At 43.5% G+C, this 15,763-nt stretch overlaps 1 protein-coding gene across 7 annotated transcripts in view; it reads right to left on the bottom strand.

Annotated features, from left to right (window-relative positions):
• The window catches only part of LPIN3 (lipin 3), a 39,479-nt gene extending 24,310 nt beyond the window's left edge, over positions 1 to 15,169 (bottom strand). For 2 of the 7 annotated variants that reach the window (XM_074211967.1, XM_074211972.1), the window contains exons 1-8: positions 7,274 to 7,406; positions 6,174 to 6,239; positions 4,830 to 5,030; positions 4,376 to 4,471; positions 2,871 to 3,148; positions 794 to 868; positions 613 to 681; positions 252 to 375 (exon numbers count right to left, since the gene is read on the bottom strand). In XM_074211967.1, coding sequence (XP_074068068.1) covers positions 252 to 375; positions 613 to 681; positions 794 to 868; positions 2,871 to 3,148; positions 4,376 to 4,471; positions 4,830 to 5,021 — 834 coding nt within the window. In that variant the 5' untranslated portion in view covers positions 5,022 to 5,030; positions 6,174 to 6,239; positions 7,274 to 7,406. Of the gene's footprint in view, positions 1 to 251; positions 376 to 612; positions 682 to 793; positions 869 to 2,870; positions 3,149 to 4,375; positions 4,472 to 4,829; positions 5,031 to 6,173; positions 6,240 to 7,273; positions 7,407 to 14,665; positions 14,780 to 15,064 lie in introns of those variants that run through there. The other 5 variants (XM_074211968.1, XM_074211969.1, XM_074211970.1 and 2 more) reach the window with 5 other exon arrangements.
• Between the last annotated feature and the right edge of the window lie 594 nt (positions 15,170 to 15,763).

The raw sequence follows: 15,763 nt of genomic DNA, 5'->3' as shown, positions 1-15,763 counted from the left end.
ACTGGGGGGGGGTGTTGGGATTGGGGGCACAAACAAACCTCATTGGTTCCGGATTCTATTGTCCATCCCCCAGGATAGGGTATCTCTAAGGGGCCGGGGCTTGGCCTAGTGATCTCTCTAATGGCATCCTAGGAAGCCCCACAAGCCCTCCATCACTGCCCATGGGGTTGGGGACAGGGAGATTGAGATCCCATCCACACCCCCTTCTCCCAAAAAAAAGGATGAGCAAAGTCACACTCCCACGTTCTGACCTTAGGAAGCTTCCCCCAGTGCCACTGCATGTGCGAGTCAGTCTTCATTATGCTTTGGGATATCTCCATCTCAGAGACACTCCTGAAGCTTGTTAGATAGTCTGAGGATAAACTCCTAGAATGGCTGCCAACAAGAGACATGCTCTGGTCTCCTAGCCAGATTCATCTGCTTCTCTCCCACATGCTTGCCCATGACTTATAGCTTAGCTCTGCTCCCTCCCCAATGCACAAGCTACATAGTCCACCACCAAACTTTCCTTAAAGTGGTCTTTGTGAATGTGAGCCAGGTTCATCTTCATCTCCCTCCTCCCTTCTTACAGCTACATTTCAGTCACAAGTCTGCCCAAAGATATTCTCTTACCTCTCCCGCCATAAGGAATTCACATCTGAATCTTTGGACTCTAGAGAAGCATTTTCTATAGAACAAAAACTAATAAGACAGGAAAACAGAGTCACCATCTTAACTCCACCTCCTTCCTTCCTATAGCCACTGGGAACAGTCTCCACTGACCACCAACTTACACATTGAAATAGACTCTTACCTCTCCTGATTTTTGCATTCCACATCTAAATTTGAGTCTTGGGAACATGCAGACATATAATCCTCATTATATAAACTAGAAAGACAGGGAAATAAAATCACCACACAGTAGAGAGAAGGGAGGCAAGTCCATACTCCCACCACCCTTGGCCTTATCATCCAGGGAGTAAGGGAGACCAGTGCCTGGGTCTCCAGGAAGATAAAGGCATAAAGGAGAGAGAGATATGACCTATGGTTCTTGTAGATCCAAAGACTCCTGAAACTCAAAAGGGGGCCAGTAGCATGTAGACTATGGACCCACTGCCTTATTGGTCCTACACCTCCACAGGCCCCAAAGAGAGCAGGGCCCAGGATAGATGGGTCTACCTTAAATACCTGGTGATTCAAGAGGAAATTCAGATTTCCAAAGCAGAAATAACCTTAGGTTCTTTGACAATCATGAAATAAAAATATTTTCCTTTTCAATAACTAAGAGAGAAAACAAAGCATGAGGCCCTTCTTGATCTTCCCCAACTGCTGGTTTCTTTCCAAACTATCCTGCAAAATAACTGTGATAACAATACCTAGCATGTATATAATGCTTTAAGGTTTGCAAAGTACTTTACATATGTAATATTTCATTTGCTCTTCATAAACTTAACAAAGGAGGTACTAACATTATTCCCATTTCAAAAAAGAGGAAACTAACAAGCAAAAATTAAGTGACTTACCAGGGCCACATAGCTAGTAACTGTCCAAGTTAGGATGTAAGCTCAGGTCTTCTACACTCATTCCTATTTCTATATATTTAACTATTTTATACATATTTACATTTATTCTCTTTATATTTATGCTGGATAATTATATATAATTATTGTCACCCCTGTGACAATGGATTGTAAATTCCTTACGAACTAGGATTGTTTCATTTTTTATCTTGTATTCCCAGTAGATCTACCTGTCTCCTAGGAGGTACTTAACAAATATTTGCTGACTGATTGATCATGGGGCTTCTAGGGCATTGGCATAAGACACAACCTCCCTGGAATTTTGGGGAGTTCAGTATTTGGGGGATTCAGTATTCAGAAGATATGGTTTTTGGGACAGTTCTGCTACTGACTGCCTAGGTGACTTCACTTATTGGAAATGTCTATGTATTCTCAGTTTCTTCATTTATAAAAGGTAGGGATTTGATTTAATTGATTTCTTAGGTACTTCATAGTTTAGAATAGTTAGAAATAGAATCCTGTGAATCCTGAGTTTGGAGTCCAGAAAAAGTATATTGCATCTGGGAAGAGAAGGAAGGTCATATAGTAGCTAGTGAGGAACTTCTGTCTTTGCTCTCAGACTCAAGAAAATGTCATTTAGGGACTGATCACCAATAGCTTCTCACTTCAGGATTCTGCATAAAATAAACCTCCACCACAATATTTTCCTCAATTAATTTCACTTCATCTTGATTTTCCTTTAATATTTCTATACTTTTTCTACACCATATGTATATTTCTTTAAATGAGTCTCTGATGTGTTCTCCATCTGTGTTTGATTTCTCCAGGCAAATGATCCTCCATCCCTTTCTCAATCACATCACGGGAAATCCATAGTTTACTTCTGTATCTCTTCTACAAAGCCAATCAATGACCTGGGTGCACTATTGTTGTTGTAAAGTTACATCTAAGTCTTCATGACCCTGTTTGGGTTTTCTTGGCAGAGATAATAAAAGGGTTTGCCTTTCTCTTCTCCAGCTCATTTTACAGATGAGGAAATTGAGGCAAACAGGGACTTACCAAAGATACAAAGCTAGTAAGAACCTGAGGTCACATTAGAACTCAAAAAGATGAGCCTTCCTGACTGCAATTCTGGTACTATATTATCACATAGCTATATTAAACCTGCTGATAATATTAATTGACCTTCATACTTGGACAAGAAAGGTTTCAGCCAACAGTTACCCTTGGTCAGTGGACCTCAAATAGAAGTTCTCAGCCCAACCAAGTTTTATGACTATGGGCTGGAGCATAGAGATTGATATTTTACCCCCTCCCTCCTGGACTGCCCCTCTTCCCCCCCCCCCCACCAAGGAGGACCTTCTCACTTACGAGAGAGAGCTTGAGATTTCTGAACACTTTTTCTGTAACATCACATTATGTATTTCGTGTAGATCCTCAGAACTCGTATTTGGTGACAGTGCTGTTACCATCTTACTCTTCTTCTTGACCTTCTTCCGACGGCGCTTCTTCTTCTCCTGGAAGATGGTGCTTATCCCTGAGTTATGTCTGCTGCCATCCTCAAAGAGGTCCAGTAGAGGGTCGTTCAGGATCTCATTCAAGTTGTCCAAAGGGATAGGTGAGGTACGAAGGCTGTCGGAGACCTCCTCCTAGGGGAGAAGAGTAGGTTCAAAGCAAAGCCAGTGAGAACTTAGAGGCCCTTCCCCAGCTGCCTGCTCTCTCTCTGGTCTATTAGAATGATTTAAGACACTATTCAGGCAAAGACCTGCAGTAGAAAAGGTACTAGTAGTACTACTGTATTAAAGAGATTTGAATTCTACTCTTGGCTCCTCCAGCTATGGGACCAAACACTTTCACCATCTGGCCCCTTCTTGCCTTTCCCAGTCCACTTCCCCTCCACTTCCCTCTAGTCCACCCAAACTTCCATTTGGTCAAGGCATCCCTCAAGTCTGGAATGCTTTCTTTCCTCATCTGAACTTTTTTGACTTCCTTCAAATCTTAGTTTCTTCATGAGGCATTTCCTAATCTATTTACACACACAGCCTTCTCTCCCAACTGCTTGTGTCTTCCCTCCTACTTTCCAAATGCTTTCTATCTTATAGTTACCTAGTTATTTTTATGTTGTTTCTTGCCCCCCCCCCCAATACAATATAAGTTCCTTGAGCAGGTACTACATTTTTGTCTTTTTTTTGTATTCCCCAGATCTTAGCTCAGAGTCCAACACATAGCGAATGATTAGTCAACATTTGCAGATTGATGGTTTGATTGAAGTCACTCCCCTTCTCTGAGATGCATTTTTCTCATACACAATGTGGTATATAGAAATCTGTACTACCTCACAGGGTTGTTATGAGAAAAGCTTTGAAAAATATAAATTATAATAATGATTATTATTTTTCATATTATTATTATTATTATTATTTTATTATGTTCCAGCCACAGATTAAGTGTTCAATAAGGGATTGAATAATCATGGGAATTTACAGAACACTTTAATGCTTGCTGAACCCTTTGCATCTATTATCTTGTTTGAACTGCATAAGAACCCTTAGAGAAACAGAGGTACAAAGATATTGAATGACATGTCCAGGATCATACAGTTAATATCAGATACAGTTTAAATTCAGGTCTCAAGGTTCCTCCCACCTAGAATAGCAAGTTGCCCAAGAGCTATATAGTATGAATATCATCAGAGCCTCACCCCCAGGGACCCTCTAAAGCTCTCATAGAAGTGCAGATCCATAGACTGGACTAGCAAAGTAAAGAGGCCCCACCTTAACACTTTAGGAGCTGAGAAGAAAGGAAAGGTTATCTAGAAAATCTCTGGCAATTGTAGGAAGGAAGGAAGAAGAACTAGATTAGGGTAGTACACTCACCTCACTAGAGTCTAGTGGTTTAACAAAGAAGGCTTCTCCATTGTCTCCCAGTTTCATTTGCAGGTCCACTGGCTCCCCATTAATTTCAATGTCAACCTGGGTAGGGAGGAGTAGGCCATTTTCTAAGGCAATTTCACCTTTGTTTTCTCCTTTGCATTACTGTCCATATTATTGGTTCAATCTCTTCATTTTAAGGAGGAGGAAACTGAGTCTTAGAGAGGTTAAATGACACAGAGATAGAAAGAATGGAGCTAGGATTCAAGCCCAGATTCTCTGAATCCAAGACCCCATTATCACTGTTCCCTGCCCCAAGGAGGGCAATGGTGCCATTACCCAGTGGGAGCTTAGAGAAACAGAGGTACAAATTCCCAAGGGGGTTAAATTTTCCTAGACTTTGAGCTAAAATGATTGATGGTAAGGAGAAATCCACCATCCCAAAGACCCCGCAACTTACCACCTGCTCGTGGGATCGCAGGACACCCAACTTGCCGAAACGAACATGGAAGGGGGAGCAGAGGAAAGAGCCATCCGGTTGTTTCACCACTAGCACATCAATACCACCTGATAGTGTGGCAGGGTTCAGGCCCTGGTACAGTTCTTTCACTGTCACCAACACCGACTCCGCCAGCTGGCCCACATAGTTCATGGTCTGGCACTGTCAACAAGACCCATGTCAGGAAGGGTCAGCAGAAGGCCAATAGCAGAAGATTTACCATACAGCCCAGTCACAGAGCTTCCTTTATAGAGTACCAGAGTAAGTTATCCTTTCTAGATAAGGTCAACATTACCCATTGTAAGTTGCCACATAGAGAGCACCTCTAGGATCTTATAAGCATTGCTGAAACACATTCATTGATAAGAAGCAAAGTATTTTTGTCACAGAATTCTGCGACACCATTGCTTCAGCAGGGTCTCTGGGGTATCATATGTGAAGAAGATGACTCCAAGGTCAAGGATTCTGAGAGTCACAGATGAAACTGGGGAAAGGGCAGGATCAGAACAACATGAAAAATCAGCTGGAAGGGAAATCAGAGTTTCATGTTCCTTCTTCATCATAGGAGCCCACTCTCCAGGCCCCAGGGTGTCTTTCCCAAAATCCTGTCTGGTCTCTGAAAGGGGGAGAAGCAATAATCCTGCATCCACAATCCCTTCAATATCTCAAAAGTCCCTCTACCCCCCTTCTTTTTAGGGGGCTCCTTGACAGGCTTGGTAAGTTACCCCATGGAAACTCAGAATAACAACAGTCCTCCGGAGCAGGAATTCCTTCTGCAACCTTCCTATGTGTCACCACATCTCTTCTGACCATCAGTGACAAGGAGTCCATTATCCTCTATCTTCAAAGGCAGAGTACCTCAGAATCTCCCCCAAGTTCAAAGCAGTAAGTGGCAAAGGAGTTCTGGAAAGCCAACGCATCATCATTCTGCCTCTAAAGATCAGGCCACACCATCCCCAAAGACAGAAAGACTGTGGAGGCCATCTTTGTGCCTTGGTACCTTCCTCACCTATCCCACAAGTCAAATCTTCTTTCCCCTTCACCCCCCACCCCAATACTCTCCTTCATCCTGTCCTAAGGGAGAGGAAGGCCAGTCTACCCTCCTGGCTTCAGATGCAGAAACAAGGCTGGGGACAGGTTGCAGTTACATCAGATCCCAAAAGGTTGACTCCCCAGCTCTCTGCTCTTAGGAACAGCCCCCAGCCTCAACCTCCACTGGAAGCAGGGCTCAGTTCTGGAAGGTATAGTGTCTATAAATTCCCTTGACAAACTGATGGATAGACAGAAAGACACACACACACATACATGAAAGTCAAGGTCACTGGGCCAGACGGGAATCCCAAGGGAGGTTGCTGCGTCCAGCTGGCTTGCCTATGAGAGTAGATAACAGGAGAGGACAGGCAGATATGACGGGCCATGGGAGACCAGTTGAAGCTATCCCAGCCCCTCTACTAGCTTTTCTTTAAACTTTAGAACACGGTTTCTAAGTTTGATCCTTGAACACTGAATATATATGCAAGTATATCAACCAAACAGAGCCCCAGACCTTCAAACCCCCAAATGACCAATCCATATCTCCCTAAGCCTTTAATAATAATTCCATCTATCCTCTCCTCCCCTTCCCCCTATTCCCCTGCCCTGTATGGCAAAATCGGTAAAATAACAAGGTGAGACTCCATATCCCTCCTAGGCCTAGATCAAAAAAATCTAATCTTGGCCTGTGTGACCTCAGTTTCCTTCTCTATAACATGATTGGGTCAAACTATATCCTCTCCCAATCTGATGACCCCGGAGATCACATGAATCATATATTCAGGGGTAGGTTCATTGGTTCTTGTCCTTTGTCATCAAAGAAGATCAAAATGACATCACTACGTTTGAGACAAACGGGTAGGCCTTGCCCTCCCAGGGCCGTCCCTAAATTCTGGAAACTTCTGGGGCCAGTTCTTCCTGGCCTTGGGCTGCAGAAGGGACTGACCCAAGGACCTGAGTGTGAGAGGTGACCAGGCAGTGCCCAGAGTCTTCAAAAATAAAGGCAAGGCCGCCCTTCCTGCCCTTCGCCTTGCGCTACAAGAGCACCTTTTGTCTCGCCCCCATTTTAAAAACAGGAAGGATGACCCTGGACCTTTGACCTCCCGGGGTCAGTCAGGGCAGCACAAAGGTGCTGTCTCAGCCTAGGGCCAAGCCCCTCCCCCCGCCCCGGGCCCCGAGGGCCCGGATGCAGCTCCCGGAAGCCGAGGCCTAGAGGGACTAGAGACCCCTGGGTGTTGGCGCCAACAGGGCGGGCGTGTCCGAGTCAGGGGGCGCGGGGCCCGACCCACTCTGCCCGGGGGCCAGCCCGAGAGTCTGGGGGCCCTGCAGCTGGGCCTGGTCGGGGGCCACCCGCTGGGATAGCGGGGTCTCACCTCTCCCCGGCGGCCTTCACGGAATCCCAGAGCGCAGGGAGCCCCCTACAGGCTGCGGGAGGCGCTGCACCCGCCCAGGGCCGGAGCCCGAGGCCGCGCCCACACCGAGGCCGCGCCCACACCGAGGCCGCGCCCACACCGAGGCCGCGCCCACACCGAGGCCGCGCCCACACCGAGGCCACGCCCACACCGAGGCCACGCCCTCCCTGGGGCCACGCCCACACAGAGGCCACGCCCCTCCCTTCAGCTCTGTGCCCAAGCCTCTCACAGGGCTCTGGACCCTGGACCAGTAACCTGAATGCCACATTCCCACAATATCCTGATCCCCGCTTGGGCTCATATCCTAGCTCTGTCCTTTTTGTGTAAATCACTTCCCCTCCGAGGGTCCCATTTCTTCATCTATAAAATGAGAGAGCGGCGCCACAACATCTGTAACGGGCCTGCTCCTCCAACCCCAAGCCTCACCCCTGGGCCCCTCAGAGTAGACCACATTTCCAAAAAGATCTCGCTTCCTTAGCTCTTTAAGGTTTACAAAACTCTCTGGGAATCAGAGAATACAAATAAGTGTCAGAAACTGGATTGGAATCCTTATGGACTCCTCCATATCTGATGTTCTTCTCACCATATCCAGCACGCCGTCCAAGCCTAGGCATTCAGACACTGAACCCCACACCTGAGGCCTTCCAAACATATCAGGGCTGCGCTAAATGTGAGCCCCGCACAGCTCCTCCTGCCTCAGACTTCCAGCATTTCAAACCCCTTTGTCTCCGTCTCTGGACCTCACCCTCTTTGCTTGTGACTAAGACTGAGAAAACACACAGTTGGCCAAGTCTCTCTGCCAGTGTGGACTGGTTGGGTTTTTGAAGAAAGGACCAAGGAAAGAAAAAAAGAGACCACAGACTAAACTTAGGAGTAAACCTTGCAAGGAATGAATGACCTGTCTGCTCCTCACCCCCCAATTGCTCATGTCTCTTCTCGGATTCCATCATTCTTCTAAGGTGCCATTTTGAAGCAGTTTGAGGACATGGATCACCTTGACTCACTGCCCTTTCAACTTCAGACCCTGGCTTTAGGCCAGATACCTCAATTGCTGATTTACATGCATATAAATACCTTGGAGGGGCCTAAACTCACTCACTTTCTGCCTCTGTCTGTTTCTCTCCTATAAACCCCTGAAATCACCAGTTACACCAATCACCAAGAATAGTAACAGGTAAAGGAAATTTTAAACAAATGCAATCACAGAACAATAAAGGCATACAGAGCTTCAGCCCTCTCCCCTACAGCTCCCCCTCCCAAAGTCACCTCCAGGACCCAAACCCAAGAGTAGATGAGCACAGCAAACTGGCAACCAAGCTTAAGTTACCTGAGGTTTGTTTATGGAAAGCCTGAACTTCATGCTGCTCCAAGTTTGCTTGGGGTTTTTTTTGAGGGAAGGAGGGAGAGAATCCCTCCCCTTCCAGCCTTGGGTATGAAATATAGGAACAATTCCAGCTTCCAGAGGCCAATTGGGCATCGGACAGGATATACAAGTTTTGTTTTTATAGTCTGAGTCTCTAATCTAAGCCTGGTCACTGTTATTATTTTAATAAGCACTTGGGTGTTTTCTTAGTACCATTTGGGGAAGAAAGCCAGCTTCACATTAGCCCAGCCTGAAGAAGAGAAATTTAAGTCCCTGACCATGGAGACAAAATACTGTTAATGACAAAGCTGATTTAAGCCAAACTAGTAAGCATCTCCTTTGCCAAGAAGGTTTAAACACTGACCCTTTAATTCTTCCTCAAGATTTTTAGTTCTTTCCTTTTATTTGGGGGTGGGCCTGGGGAAGGGGGTCCTCAACAAGGTGATCATCTTGGAAGAGGTCAACCCAGGCATTCTCTGGGCCAAAGAAGCTCCATCTTCCCCCCTAAAAAGGGGAGATAGGACCCTCACCAGTGACACAGACAGGAGGACTGTAAACCATGCCATAGGAGAATAGATTGAAGGAACTAGTGAAGTTTATGACTGTTTCAAATATTTAAAAGGTTCTGTGAAGTAACTAGCACTTATACAGCAACTGATATTCTATGAAGCACTTTCCATATCTCATTTAATCTTCACAAAAGTCATGAGGTAGGTATGATTATTATTATAATTTTATATATGAGGAAACCAAGGTTGAGATCACATGGGGTCACCCAGATACATTTCTGAGGCAGGATTTGATCTCAGATCTCCCTGATATTCAATGTTCTTTCCATCATGCCACCCAGCCAATACCTAGTTATTGTGGAAGAAGGATCAGACTCATTCTTCTTGGTGCCAGAAGGCAGAAATAGGAAAAATCAGTGAAAGTTGCAGAAGATAATCAGATCACTATAAAGAAAAGCTACCTAGTAATCGAGGTTGTTCAAAAGTACAAAGAGCAGCCTCAAAAAGTAATGAGTTTCTTATCACTGAAGGTCTTTAAATAGAAGTTAGAACATCACTTTGGGGGGGGGGGTCAGGGTTAAATTACTTACTCAGGATCATATAGCTAGTAACAATCTGAGACTAAATTTCAACTCAGATCCTCCTCACTCCAGCTTTTATTTTGATTTGGGTTTTTTTTTTTGAGGCAATCAGGTTAAATGGATCATCATTTTTATCAGGGATGTAGAGGGGATTGGAGTTTGAGCATGATTTAGACTGAAGCATCTAGTTGGTTCAGTGAATAGTGTGCTGGACCTGAAATTAAGAAGACCTGAGTTCAAATGTGACAGCTTCAGATACTTGCTAATTGTGTGTTCTTGGGCAAGTCACTTAATCTCTACCTTAATCCACTAGAGAAGGAAATAGTGAATCATCAATTTTTGCCAAGAAAACTTCTTGACCAGAATTGGTCTACTATGATCTAGAGTCATGAAGAGTCAGACAGGATCAAACAATTAACCATTGTTTGAAGTGGATGCTCTTTGAGACTCCTAATTCTGAGATTCTGGGATTCTTGAACTGTAAGATCTCAGAGATCCATTTGCTCCAGCTCTGAAATTCTATGGATTTCATTTCATATTTTTCATTTCATATATAATATATATATATGTGTGTGTGTGTGTGTGTGTGTGTGTGAAATGTTCTATGGATTTCATATGATCATAATTCTACACAATCTTGAATCTCTTGCTTTTACTTTTCCAACAGTTACTTCTCTTGACTCTTCTTCCTCCCCCTAGCCATCCTTTCTCTAGTATTTGAACTTCAAATTTTGTTCTTCTCTCTATATTAGAAATTTCCCTGGGGTGAAACAGAGGTGAGTAGTGGAAATAGTGTTAGATTTGGAGACTGGAGACAAACAAGAGTTGTATTTTAATCTTGCCTCTGGCTGGGTATAGTGGCACACACCCACACTCCCTGCTCTTGTTGTTGCTGGCTAAGGCAGATAGATTGCTTGAGTTTGAGAGTCCTGAATTTTAAGGGGACCAAAACTGATGATGTGACCAGCTACCATTGAGGTTTGAGGGCGTTGTTGCCAAAGGGGGGAGGGGTAAGTAAGTCTAGGTTGGAAAAATAGAGCTAGGCAAATCTTCTATGCTGATCAATCATTAGGAAAAGGCCAGGGAATGGCTGGTCAATGTTTAACAACTAGATCTCCAAATATAAACATACATACATACATATATATATATATAGATAGATAGATAGATAGATATGTATGTGTGTATATATACACAAATATATATATACACATATACTTTTAAGTTTAATGTTATTTATTAACATTTTCTCTATCACTTTTTACTTTTACTTTTAAACAATCAACAATACAATAAAGTTCTGATTTTTATCATTTATCCACTTCTGAAATGTAAATGAAAATTTAACAATCAGGTTTTATGACCCAGTTCACCCCTGTATATTGTTCATGAATGGACACTACATTTCCAGCTTAGATGAGATAGGGAGACCTCGTCTCAAAAACAAAACAAAGATCCCTCATCTGATCCTTTACTAATTGTGTGACCAAGGGCAAGTCATTTAATAAAATAATAATAATAACTAACATTTATATCATGCTTTAAGGTTTGCAAAACACTTTTGATATGCTGTCACATTTGAAATTCACAGCAACTCTGTCAGGAATGTACTATAATGCCCATTATAAAGATGAGGAAACCAGGGCAGACTGAAGTTAAGTGACTTTTTCAGTCACACAAGTGTGGCTCAAAAATAGGAAATGATCCCAGTCTTTCTAACTCCCAAATCAGTTCTCTAATACATCATACTGCTTCTGCCATGTCGGTTAGGTTTTTATTATTATTTCAGTTTCTACTATCCTTTCTGTGAAAATGATTCCCCAGTCTACCTTATCTTGATGACAAATCCACTAGCCCCACTAGAGGCCATCTTTATTCTCATGAACTTAAACCAGCACAGTCATTGAAAACTTAAGAATTATGGGACCTCAGAGTTGGAAGGGACCTCCATCCAAGAGGTTATCTTGTCTAGTGTAGATCTGAACAAAAATTCCCTGTATAATATTAGGGAGGCAACCTAGTACAGTAGAAAAGATGTTGGTCCTTTGAGTCAGAAGACAAATATTAAGATCCTACCTCTGATACTTGTGACCTTGGGTTGAGTCATTTCCCCTCTTTCCCTTTCCCATTTTCTCAAATAAAATGGACCTGAACACCTTCCAGTAACTGGAAACCTACTACTGTATTTAGTAACAGGGTCTACTTTTGGATAGCTCCAATTCCTAGGAAGTTCTCTCATACCAAACCTATATCTGTCAAATGCATGATTTGGAATAGCTGTTCCCCTCTGCTTCTAACATTGTCTCACACTGTGGACTTGAAGCCTGACTCTGATGTTAGCTATGATTTGGTACAAGTCACCTAATCTCCCTAAATCTCGATATCCTCATCTGTAAAAGAGGAGCTTTGGAGTACATGGCTGGTTCCTTCCAATTCTAAATCTATTATGCTATGTCCCTATGACACAAGTTGAGCAGGTTTGACAGATAATAGTGATCACCAGGGAGCTTCCTCTTCTCCCTCCTCTTCATCTCACATTGTCTGTCTCCTTTTTTACCCCTATTTCATACAAAAAAGTAGCTTAGCTCTTCTTGCCAAGTCTAACATTTCCACATGCACAAGTGATCCCATTCCATCTCATCTTCTCCAGATTTCCTGCTCCATAATCTTCATTCTCTTATTTATCTTTAATTCTTCTGTCTACTGGGTGTTTCTCTATTGCCTATGTACATGCCCATATCTCCTCTAGCTCCAAAAACTGATCACTTGTTTTCTCCAATAACTTCTTTCCCCAATATCATTCCATAGCCCTCCTCCCTTTTGTAACTAAACTTGAGAAGTCTGTCTACAATGGTACCTACACTTTGTTTCCTCTAACTTCTTAACTCTTCAGACAGGTTTTTGATCTCATTCCTCAACTGAAACTTCTCTCTCTAAAGTTATCAATGATCACCAAATATAATGGTCTTTTCTCAGTTCTTATCCTTTTTTTGACCTCTGTGGTCTTTGACACTGTTGATCACCCTCTTCTCAATACTATTCTCTCTCTGGGTTTTTATGAGACTATTCCCTTCTGGTTTATCTCCTACCTGTCTGATTCAGTTTCCTTTTCTGGATCTTCATTCACATCATACCTATTAGGTATGGGTGTCCTCCAAGACTGTTTTACATAGTGATCTAATCAACTCACATAGTTTCAACTCTCAAGTCCAAATAAATAATTCTCAGACTTAATTTATTTATCCTTAACTTCTCTTGTCCTCCAGACTAACGTCTCCATCCAACATTCTGACTGTATATTGGACACTTTGAACTGGACATCTTAGCTATCTTAAATTCAAAATATTCAAAACTTATGTTTCTCTCCAAATCCTTTCTTTTTACTAACTTCCCTATTACTCTATAGTTAACCACCATCCTTCTAGTCACCCAGCCTGGCAATCTAGCTATCAGTCTTAACTTTTCATTCTCTCTCTCACCCCTTAATGGCCAATTGATTGCAAAGTCCCGTTGTTTCTAGCTTCAGAATGACTCTCCTATACTACTCCTCAACTCTGACATTGCTACCAGACTGATCCAAGGTCTCATCACTTCATGTTTAGACTATTGCAATAGTTTACTAGTTATATTTCTTGTCTTAAGTCTCTCCCCACTTAACTGTTAAATTGATCTTTCTAGGTGGCACAGTGGATAGAACACCAGCCCTGGAGTCAGGAGTACCTAAGTTCAATGGCTTTAGACATTTAATAATTACCTAGCTGTGTGGCCTTAGGCAAGTCACTTAACCCCATTTGCCTTGCAAAAACCTAAAAAAAATTAAAATTAAATTGATCTTTCTAAAGTACATTTCACTAAATTACTCCCCAATTCAATCAACAGCAGGGCCCCTCTGTCATCTCCAGCTTTCAAATATGAAATCATCTGTTTGATTTTTAAAGTCTTCTATAAACTAACCTCTTCCTACCTTTCCAATCTTTTTTATTTTTTGCCTTCCCTCCCCACCTATCCCACTGTTCTTCCATGTAATAATACTGGCTTCTTCATTCTTCTTTTCCCTAGATACATCTCTTAACTCCCAGCCTGGAACTCTCTCCTTGCTCATTTTTGCCTCCAGGCTTCCTTCAAATCTCCTCTAAAATCCCAATCTTTACAAGAAACTTCTCTCTTGATGGATTATCTCCACTTTTTCCTTACATTATACATCCCTCATTTGTACATAGTTATTTACTTATTGTCTCTCTTCCATTATACTGTGAGCTCCTAAAGATCAAGGACTATTGTTTACCTTTCTTGGTCTCCCTAGCATTTAGCACACAGCCTAGAACAGCCTAGAGAGATACTCAAATGCTTGTTAACTGACACATAAAAGGAGAGAGAGGTAAAATTAGAGCTTGCATAAATCTTCTATTTCTAATTTTTTTTAACCTAAAAAAACTGCTAATTCTGACATCTGATCAATTCCTACTCATCCAGCCTCTGTACACTGAGCCATACCCTAGCTAAGAGGGAAGTTAGAAACCAAGTCCCTGGTCTTGGGGTTCCCAGTCAGACCCCAAACACACAGCTGAGGGTCAGAGTGGCATGGCATAAAAGGAAGAATCAATAAAGGGAAACCCAGGACAGGATCCTTCCAGGAACCCAGGAAAGGCTGTAACACTAGGGAACAAACCCAGTTGGAGCAGCCTTTGGAAGATGTCCCGGAAACTCCAGCTGTCAGGCCAGAGAACAGGATACCACCATTGGGAGGCTTGGAGTCCAAGCCTTAAGGTGTCAAGGGAATTCTTCCTAAGGAAAAGCAGCCCTCCTCCCTTTCTCCTTCTCTTATGATAGCTCTTGCTTCTGCTCTTCCCTGAAGGTTTTCTTCAGGGTCATGGCTTGTCAGCCATTCAAGGAGCCTTACCTGGGGGCTGGACTTGGCTGAGCATTACACCTCCCACCTCTCACCTTCCACCTCCCTGAGTTGCCTGGCTCAGGTTCCTACAGACCTCCGGAGCCGGGCTAGCCATGGGCCAGACTAGACATTTTGGATTTGCCTGCCCTGCCCCGCCCCACCCCACTCATCTCCTCTTCTCACCTGTCACTTCCCGTGTCCCTCCCACCTGAGGCTGGCGGAGGAGAGGAAGGAGGGAGGGGACCTGGGCCCAGCCTTTCCCAGCTGCCTCCACCTCTGACTAGTAGGCTCAATCTGCACACCCTGTCAGGGCAGCTGCTCTCAATCCTTCTGTTCTCCTGTAATTAAAGGCCCCAGGGAGAGAGCAGTAATGGATACATCTCCTGCATCGGGGGCAAAGGCGCCTACCTGCCTGGGCTGTTACCCTAGGTCTGGAGGAGTCTCTTCCCCACCGCACCAAGGTCTTAGGCCCAGGGCCATCCTCTCACTCTTAGCCCATTCTCCATTGAGACCCTGGCCCCAGGTGCCTGGAGGTTCCATCTGGAGAGTCATAGAATCACAGAATTTCAGAGTTGGAATTTCAGAATTTCTAAGTCTATAATTTATTGGTGGAAGGAATTTCCATATCTATGAAATCACAGAATCAGCTGAAATCATAGAATCACAAGTCTTTGACACTCCAACAGATCTGTAAGGCTGTGTGGATACAAATTAATCAGTCTTTGTTTTCAAAGAGCTTACCTGCTATTGATATTGAGGTCATGGGTGGGGCCTCCAAGTACCATTTATTAGCTAATACGGGACCCATGGGGAAGTCTTGAACATCAGCCTCTGTAAATTAGGCTGGGGCTGTTCTGTCAACAGTTGGTCAGTTCAAAAGAAACAGATTCTTCCTGGTATCTAAGACCTCAACTCCAAGAGACTTAAGGAACCAAGCCTTTCCTGAAGCTCCACCAAAAAGTTGATGATCACAATTTTCATTTAAAAGGAAACTAAGTCAAAAGGTACAGTCAACAAATTGGGCCCCAAATCTTTTGGTAAATCTTCCTCTATGTTGAAATCTGAGGGAGTCAAGTAACAATCCCCAGTAAATCATAGGGGATCTGG

The sequence above is a fragment of the Macrotis lagotis genome, chromosome 1 (assembly GCF_037893015.1).
Source record: "Macrotis lagotis isolate mMagLag1 chromosome 1, bilby.v1.9.chrom.fasta, whole genome shotgun sequence".
NCBI lineage: Eukaryota > Metazoa > Chordata > Mammalia > Peramelemorphia > Peramelidae > Macrotis > Macrotis lagotis.
The sequence above is the reverse complement of the archived record's forward strand: the minus strand, read 5'-3'. Positions and strand labels throughout refer to the sequence as shown.